Below are 9555 nucleotides of genomic sequence, written 5' to 3' on the forward strand. Positions count from 1 at the left end.
TTTTTGTTCCATCAATGATTTTCCGATCTGATGGAAGTCCTTCCATTCAATTTAGATTGGTTTCCTATCATCACCTCATTATCATTGCAACCTTCTTTCATTACTGTAAGGCCTGCACTTGCATAGGCCAATCGGATAGGCAGATCACGTAGCATTTATGCTGTGGTCTCATATTGTGGGCTGTGCAGCTAAATTCTGATAGTGCAAACGATGCAGCCGAAGGCGAAATACTGGGCTCCATTTGTATTCACCACCAGGAGACAACCACACCAGCTCTTAATCGCAATCTTTGGTATCCTTCGAATTACACTTATTTGGCACATCGCATCTCGTAAGGCACGAGTTCCCATTTAGTTTTTTCTTCTCGCGTCTGAATTACGGTAAATAAAGCAGAGAAACACAGCGCAGTACGGAATATGAAAAATGGAAATTCTTTTCGGTTTGGTCCAGGTTTCCTTGCTTCCACCCACCCTAAAAGCGCTATTCCCGAAGGACACGGTGAGCCAGTCGCAGCTAGGATCAGTTCAGCAAGCTCATAGTCACTTAGTTTGGTGTCTGGATGTGGCACATGGAGCAACTTTTCCACTTCTGCATCCATATTTCGTAACCCCTCGGCGATTCACCATACCACCACCCTAAGCCCATATACTAGCAAGGAGGCGTCTTGTTGCAGCCCAAGGACTTACCCGCTACCGCAACAACGGATGCTACCATGGTTGATGGACTGCCGCTGGTGTCGGTAATGGAAAATTCTTACGTGACTGGAATTGAAACGTCACCACGCCAGCGACTCTTTTAATATTATGTCTGTAGCTGGGAAGTTCGTTTCAAGTTTTACACTTCTGAGAGGTTTGTGTTGAAGTCTGCTGATTTAGTTCGGAACCGTTATATTTCATTCGCCATGCAGTTGCGCTGCTCAGATACAGCGGAAGTGCTACCTAGATGGCAGTAAGGGGGACACTTTATGTTTTATTCTTAGAAAGTGCCTGGAAGAAGAAATGTTAATGCAATACATCTGTTAACAAACTTGTCAGCATGAAAAGTCTGCGAGCTGTAGCGTTTTAAACGCATAAGATGAAGTTGTCATCCCTCAAGTGATTTTCCAATCTCTTAGGAACTAGTTACGGGCTGTCCATACACGCAAAACAAATTTCTCGTAAATCCAATGTTTGATTGGATTTATTACATCTTCTGCATATGTTTCATACAACAAATGTAATGGCAAGCGGCGTCTGTGGTTTAGTGGTAAGTGTGGTTGACTCTCACCCCAAAAGGCCTGGGTTCAATCCCAGTCGGCACGACCGGGATTTTCAGAGGCATAAAATTTCTTATCACGCCTTCCTTCGGGAGGTAAGTAAAGTCGTTGGTATCTGGTCCATGAGTTGATGGGCCGATAGGTAGGGCCCAGGTGTGAGAGCTGCCTCCATGGCGTCGGTACGATTGGTGCTCATATAAATTTAACGGAGAAAGAGTTACGTCACCAACATTTAATTGTAAAACTTGTTCAAATAGCTTTTCTGAAAAGATATCGAAAATTAATTATTTTCAATGTGATCTTCGATACTAAGAACTATCTATATTTGATTAAATTATTGTTTATCATCACTTAATTTTTAAATGAACTGTCCTACTGAGATTTTTTTGGACTTAATATAGAATGGAACAAACAAATTTTTGACGTATGAGGAGGAATGGTTCAAATTGACCATAACTGTCTTAGTATCTTACACTCAACCGGCTTAATAAGGCGTGATCAGAGATGTTATGCCTCAGAACAACCCGGCGGCGCCGACTGGGTTTGAACCCAGGCCTGTTGGGGTGAGAGGTAATCACGCTTACCACTACACCACCGGTGCAACTACGGGACATCGGATCACTTTGACGTTTCTATACACACTCTCGAACTTGTATGCAACATTGTTTGAAACATTGGTAAGCAAACGTTTTTATGCGAATAGCTCGCGAGTTATCGCTAGTGAGTTCCGTGACGATATTTGAAAGGCAAATTTTGTTTAAGGATTTCGTCTGATTGTTTGTGCTACAACGGTATAGCCAACAATCGTGAGCCATTGACAGTTTAAGACAGTTTATTTGCAAGCAAACGTACATCTGATACCTGAATCCTAAATATTTTGTAATTTTACAATTGGTCTTATTTTTTATCAACTCTTTTTTGAGTTTTGTTTTTCTAAAAACATTGATATTTTTTCACATTTTTCTTGAACGAATTTCTCAGAAACCACTCTACCGAATTGAACGCAACAGCCATCAAATGAAAGGTACCATGATTCTATAGAATGCCCTAATAAACATGTATTATACACTAACGATATCATAGATGGTACGACCATACCACATAAAGATGAATTGGTGATTAGGTGCTTCTTATGGTTATTGTGCTAATTAATAAATTTTCCATCGAACAACTGGTCCCGGAGATATGGACGGCACAAGACCCGAAAATCGCGGAATTCGGGAATTAGGGGAAATGGCTCTAATGTTGGCCTATGGATCTAGGATTGGGCCCATCGCTATAAATCTGCTATTTATCAATTGTATCTAGATGAACGCGTCATTGGGACGGTACTAATGGATATTTTTGGTTGCTATTGAAAATTTAGTCGATTGCTGAATTTATGTATGGGCTCAAATTAGGGACACTTAGGCCGAAATTACATACATTTCCCCTATGTGGTGTTTTCAGCAACCGCATAACCGAATAAACGAAACAACCAGCTAACAAAAGGTATTATGGTCACATTGAATGCTGTTGATCAAATTTAGAATCGGTCAACTGTTTCCGATAAACATGGATTTTTGGAGCTAAGTCCTATTTATTGGTAATAACCAATGAGAACTGCAAGCAACAACCACCAAATGAAAAGTATCATGATCCCATGGCCTCGTCCATAGAGCATTATTGAACAGATTCAGAATCGGTCAACTGGTGCTGGAAATGTGGCAGGAACATGTTTCGGGGAATGTGAGCAATGATACTAAATTTGACCGGCAAGGAATGAAACCTATCATGTGACAAAACAAATTACTTTAAAATATGATAACCAATTCAATTGTGGCCACGGATCACATTGGTCGGTTCCGGTCCGGTCCCAGATGCCCCCGAGGAATTTACCAGACCAGACCAAATCGATTAAATTCCAAGATACAAGGAAAATAATGCAACATCAGTAATACGTCTCACTCAAAATTTATTCTTGGCCTGCTTCCGAAGTCCACATGAAGTGAAACAAAAACATTTTTTCTGATGTGAAAAAAGTTGTGCCACCCACGATGGCTGACCCCATTGTTTACGTACGGTGGAGCCATCTACAATTTTTAAGTGGGTACGTGAAACTAACCGGTCGAAACTAACGATTTAAAATTGGCTCACTACTTGACTAGCCTATTGGTCCCAAATACATCTATAAGCGTACCCCATTCTAGTCGAAATAATTGTACTACACTATGTTTGTTTTGATTCGCTATGAAAGATTGACTGATAAAATGAGGGGTTCGTGGATTTTCCTATGTTTCGAGGGGTGCATCGATTAGCTTAACAACGAAGATAGTACCAGAGCTGAGCAAAAAAGTTGAGTTCGGTCTTAGAGTTACCTCTATGGTGAAACTAACTTTTTAAAAAAATCAGTAGTTCAACAGGGGTTTCGTCACCTGCATAAACTATAACCATAAGAAGCAACTTACTACAAATTCAGGATATAATCTAAACTATATGTGGTATGGTCGCACCATCTATGATATCGTTTGTGTATGGTACCCGTTTATTAGGGCAGTGAGAATCTAGAAATGTAGCTGTTCAGTTGTCACGTGATATTTTTGAAATATTCCAGCACTGCTCATAGGCGTAGCCAGAGGGGGGCAGAGGATGGGCATCTGCCCCGCTAAACTCAGCAACACAAAGGGCGTTCGGTAAAATAGCATTCGGCCAAATTTTCCATAGTACATTTTTTTTCGCCCCTCCCTAGCTCGAAACCTGGGTATGCCCTTGGCACTGCTGTGCAGTCGTTTCCGGTACGTTTTTCTCAGTTTTTTTTCCACTTCCTCATCATTTCCTTGTCGTCCTTCGCCTCTCCTTTGGTCTTCCGAAGTTTGTGCTTCAATATGGTCCAATAGGTTTCGATTGGACGGAGTTCAGGATAGTTTTGTGGGTTCATGTCTTTCGGCACAAAATCCACAGAATTCGCCGCATACCACTCCTGCACGGTTTAGGAGTAGTGGCATGAAGCCAAATCGGACCAAAACAACGGTTTTGGGAGGTACCTACTTAGTTTTGCAATTCTCACCGTTTATGGTGCCTTTGGTCACGAATAGTTCACTCCGTTTTCCACAAGTGCAAATGGCCAGCCAAATCAGGTACTTTGAAGCGAATTTCGACAGCTTTTTCCGTTTGAAACGGTCATCCACAGCAAACTTGTCCTTACGCGTGAAATATTCCTGTCCCGGCAACTGCTTAAAATCCGCTTTGATGTAGATCTCATCATCAATTAATTATACAGCATCGGTATTTCGTTAGCAGCTTCGTGTAGAGTTTCCGGGGGCGTTTTTTTGCAATACTTCGCTGGCGTTCGACTCATTTTTCGAAGTTCTTCACGTTGGACGAAACTATGTGAGACATCAATTTTTTTTTGGCCAGGTTCTGCGTCGAAATGTTTGGATTCCGCTTGAAATGAGGAATCAGCACTCTCTCGTTTTTTGCGCGTTGTTCCCGGTTTTCGTCCAACTCCTGGCTTGTGGTCCACTGTCATCCGTTCCTGGAACCTTTGGAGGACCCTTGAGATGAATGATGTATATTCATCAGTTTTCACAAGGCACAATGCGACAACCCACACACTTGTAAATAACTTAAGAGGAAGAGGAGACAATACGTCGGACATTGATTTCTGGTTTCTAGATTTCACCCCGATACCAAAAAAACCACATTTATCGGTATTTGACAGTATTCCACAGTTTCTCTAAACCAAAGCCGCCATCTTGGATTTAAAGACGGCGTGACATTAATTTTCGGCATTTATGTCTCATCCCATTCTGAAAATAACCATATTTTAGAGTATTTGACACTTTTCCGCAAATGGGAAGTCGCCGTCTTGGATTTCAAAATACCACATCGATGATACTGTTCTTAGCAGAGTGGATCAAGTGACGGATCTTGGTGTCGTTTTGGACTCGAAGTTTTCCTTTCATTCCCATTATGCATCGATTATTTTCAAGGCTAATCGTCAACTTGGCTTCATCTCTAAGATTGCCAAGGATTTAACGGATCCACAATGTCTAAAAGCATTGTATTGTTCACTCGTAAGGCCGATCCTAGAAAAGTATGGGCTCCAAACGACGTATCATGGAATCTAAGAATCGAGAGTGTGCAAAAAAGATTCATACGACTTGCGCTCAGAAACCTACCGTGGCGTGATCCTTTGAACCTTCCAGTATATCCCGATAGATGCCGTCTGCTAGACCTCGAAATGCTTGATCGAAGAAGTAAGCTACAACAGGCTACGTTTATAGCTAAATTACTCAACGGTTACGTCGATTGCTCTCATCTTCTGTCACTGCTTGATTTCCGTGCTTCAAGTAGGATGTTACGTCAGCAATCCCTGATGCAATCGAGCTTTCATCGTACTCTCTATGGTTATAACCAACCTATTTGTGAAATGGTTCGTATGTTTGTATCCGTCGAGTCTGCGTTTGATTTTGGTATGTCCACACCTCAATTTGTGAATAGAGTAAGAAGACTGAACCTTATTTAAGACGAATAGTTTATTAATTAAGACAACTTTGTCAGATGACTTATTAAATAAATAAATAAATAAATATGTCCCATTTGTTCTGAAATCGGAAGCCGCCATCTTGGATTTCTAAATGGCGTTGCATATGAATTTTCGATGTGTGGACTTCATACTGATTACAATAATATCAATATTGATGTGTATTTGACTTTATCACCACTTCTTTTTAAGTCGGAAGCCGAATATCAATTATCGGTCTCTAGACGTCACGCCGATAGAAAAAATATCCATATTGATGGGTAAACAAACCACCCAACAATGATAAATTTTACATCCACGTGCACAGATCTATGCACATACGCTTAAATGAACCGAGTAATCAACAAAAGTCATAAAAACTGCGTGAATTTGGATCGAACAGCTTCGCTTCAATGCAAAAGTAAGTTCATTTGACAATGAAAGAAGAAATAAACACGAGTCAAGCCAAAACAAACAGCATAAAAACTGATCAAAAGTGGTTCAGTTGATGTTGACGGGGATCTGCTCGAAGAGAAGACAGAACGACTTTCAATTGAAAGTGATGGTTTCCAGCTTCATCGTCACTTGATGCTTTTCGATTGAAAGTGATTTTGTGGGGCCCTGGCTCTGAGACTGATAAGTTCGTTGCTCGACGAAAAGTACGTTTGATTGAGCTATATTTTGCGTCTGTTATGACTCAAATTTATGTCAAAATTGACGCTCGTATATGTCACTCTCAGAACACCTAAATTTGCATGAATTTTTCTAAGTGTGCAGTATTTTGCATGAGGGTGAACAACATTCTTTCGTGAACGGTTTGCTGATTTTCTTCCATCTCGACCGAAATCTCACTGACAACTGTACAACTGAACGGATGTTAAAATACACTCTAAAGATAAGCTGGACAATTTTTTTGTTAATTTCGATCAAGTATGGACTCACAACACAATTATTCACAAGGCAAATAACATGCTTGGCTTTATAAAGCGCTTTTGCTATATATTTCAGGATCGCTATTTATTGCCTATGTAAGATCAATACTGGAATATTCAATGTTACCATATTCATCATGGTCACCTTTTTCAATCATGCACGAAGAAAGATTAGAATAAGTACAATAACATTTTCTATTATACGCTCTTCGTAAATTAGATTGGACAACATTTCCTCTTGTATCATATGAAGCACGCTGCATGGTTGTAAACTCACAAACATTAAAAGAGCGTCGTAAATAGGCATTGGTTTCATTTGTATACGATATCGTTTCGCAGCGCATTGAACTTTTATCAAAATTAAATGTCTATGCACCTAATCGGCAACTCTGAAATCGAAATTCATTTGTCATAAACTATCATCGCACAAATTATGCAAAATATAGCCCATTAAATTGCCTGATGCTCACTAACAATCAATACTGTGAATCCATTGACGTTACAATGTCTCGGCATAAACTAGGACAATATTTTAACTCCATACTCAATTTAACTCATAACTTATAATATGAAAATTAGGGAAGCAGACACTGCTTAGTTTTTATTTACTTTTTTTTTATCTCTTTTCATACTATTAAGACAAAATTCAGCGGCGCCGGTGGTGTAGTGGTAAGCGTGATTACCTCTCACCCCAGCAGGTCTGGGTTCAATCGGTTCAGTCGGCACCATCTGGATGTTCTGAGGCATAACATCTCTGATCACGCCTTCCTTCGGAAGGGAAGTAAAGCCGTTGGTCCCCGGTTCATACGTTGATGGGTCGATAGGTAGGGTCCAGGTGTGGAAGCTGCCTCCCTGGCGTCGGTAGTGTGTGGCATACACTATCGCTAGTGTTAGAAAGACTTAAACTTGTGCTTAATCTCGGTTGAAACCCTTCAACTGGGGGCACTGCTGCTGAACTCACACGAGTGTTGGTGACGGCGAGTTGAAGTCCTCGTGAACGGCTTTCACCTCAACTCATCCTCTTTTCGCTCCCGACCGCCTCACAGGTAAGACGTGCCAAAGCTTGTTGCATCAAGCGCGATACCGTGCTGGGGGATTGCTGCCATTTGCATATTCACATTGGCGATCCTGCCAGTGTTTAATAAAGAACCCAACCAGAATCCCCCACGCGGTAGTAAGTTTAATAAAACAGTGAAAACCGTGACCACAAAGACAAAATGGCTGTTTGACGGGAAAAAAGTACAAACACATAAATTGCGCATTAGGACAACCGCCTTTTGTCCAGCTAAACTATGTTCTGCTTGATCGACGCCATTTTGCAATCGCAGCAAAACCCTTCTCTTGAAAAAAAAAGAATGCTTCAGCAGCCGTTTTCCCATTTTTGCCAGCTTGCTCTAACTAGCATTTTTGCCTAATCAAGCAGAGGTGATCGCTTTACAGGTTTGATACACGCAAATTGCTATAGCAAAGTGAGCAATTCATCTTAAGTTAGCTATATAGGAGTACCTCTAAGCAATGCAAATTGTTGAGCCACACAATATAATTTAGCATGCATCGGAAGTTTGCCAAAATACAATAGCAACGCAATAAAAAATGCATTATAGCTTGCCATGCATTAAAGCAGCATTGCCAGTCATTTATGTTTTTAGCAATTCTCTTATTTTAATGCAATCTAACTAATAAAAGTTCATTAATAATTGCAGGCTGAAAATTCGAAATTTAAACACATTATTCCAAAACAAGCGGAAAGAATGGCAAGCAACGGCAAATATATTCTGGCAAATGACGAAGCCCATTCAAGCGATGGAGAACTCGAGCAGGAAGCAAACCACAGTGGCATCGACGAAAATAACAGCGACCATGATAGTGAATGCTCAGAAACCGATAGCGATTGTAGCAAACGCCCTGGAAGCAGCAGTGATAGTGAAAACCAGGATGGCAGTGAGAATGACGGAAGCACTAATGACCGTAGCAGTGCTTACAGCACAGGAAGTGTTCGTTCTCTTATCGAAGACAAGTTGCCCAGCCCCACACAAAAAAACCAGCAAACTAGTAGCACGAACTCGGAACCCCAATCAAACCGGACTGCAGAGCAAGAGAGAGAGGATAATAGCACCAGTGACCGCATGAAGCAGATTGAGAAGGTCCTCGCCGATCTGACGAAAGCTATTAGCCACTTCGAGTCCAGCACCTCGCAACCGATGAATCGCGAAACTGAAAAAAGTTGGGATTTCAGCCGTGAATCTCCTAATGCCCAATGTTTATACTCAAACGTGCGCCCGAACATATTAAGCCCTTCCACAGTGGCGTCCGCCCCAATAAAATGTGGTCCGAGTGGTACGAGTTCATCGAAAACTTTGAAGTTGCGGTGTCCTTGCATAATGCGAACGATCCCGTGAACAGGTCAAAGTTGTTGTACCTTTCTCTTGGCCAGGAGTTACAAGCAATTGTCAAGGCTGCTAATCTGCGACCAAGTCTAAAGGACACAAACTGTTATACATCATTCGTACGGAACATTGAAAACCACTTGCGCTCAATGACGGATACCGCCGCCGAACACCAAGCTTTCTTACGGATGAAGCAAGAGAAAGGCGAATCTACCGTTGCTTTTCACGCTCGTCTAGTGAGAAACGTTAAACTTTGTGGCTACAGCATCAGCGATCAGAACCGATTTGTACGAGCGCAATTGCTAGATGGCTTGCGAAACAAAGAGTTGGTAAAGGCGGCACGTACCTATGGATACGAAACAAACTTCATTGTACAGTCATCCACTCGCGATGAAGCATACGAAGCGCAGACAGCAGAACAACCGGTTGACCCCAACATTTTTGAAGTTTATCAAAGCCATAAACATGGTTCGAAGA

General features: G+C 41.4%; 1 protein-coding gene across 1 annotated transcript; it reads left to right on the forward strand.

The window, feature by feature from the left end:
• Positions 1-8442: 8442 nt before the first annotated feature.
• On the forward strand, positions 8443-9090 carry LOC135710392 (uncharacterized). Its single transcript, XM_065232958.1, has one exon. It carries the CDS (start codon positions 8443-8445, stop codon positions 9088-9090), a length of 648 nt encoding a protein of 215 aa, XP_065089030.1.
• Positions 9091-9555: the final 465 nt, after the last annotated feature.

Source organism: Ochlerotatus camptorhynchus, unplaced genomic scaffold (genome assembly GCF_037179485.1).
Source record: "Ochlerotatus camptorhynchus isolate MF236.1 unplaced genomic scaffold, CSIRO-AGI_Acam_v1.1 ptg000380l, whole genome shotgun sequence".
Taxonomy (NCBI): domain Eukaryota; kingdom Metazoa; phylum Arthropoda; class Insecta; order Diptera; family Culicidae; genus Ochlerotatus; species Ochlerotatus camptorhynchus.

What these genes read in the sequence shown, in the direction of transcription:
- LOC135710392 (XM_065232958.1), top strand. Translation starts at nt 8,443, where the DNA reads ATGGCAAGCAACGGCAAATATATTCTGGCAAATGACGAAGCCCATTCA.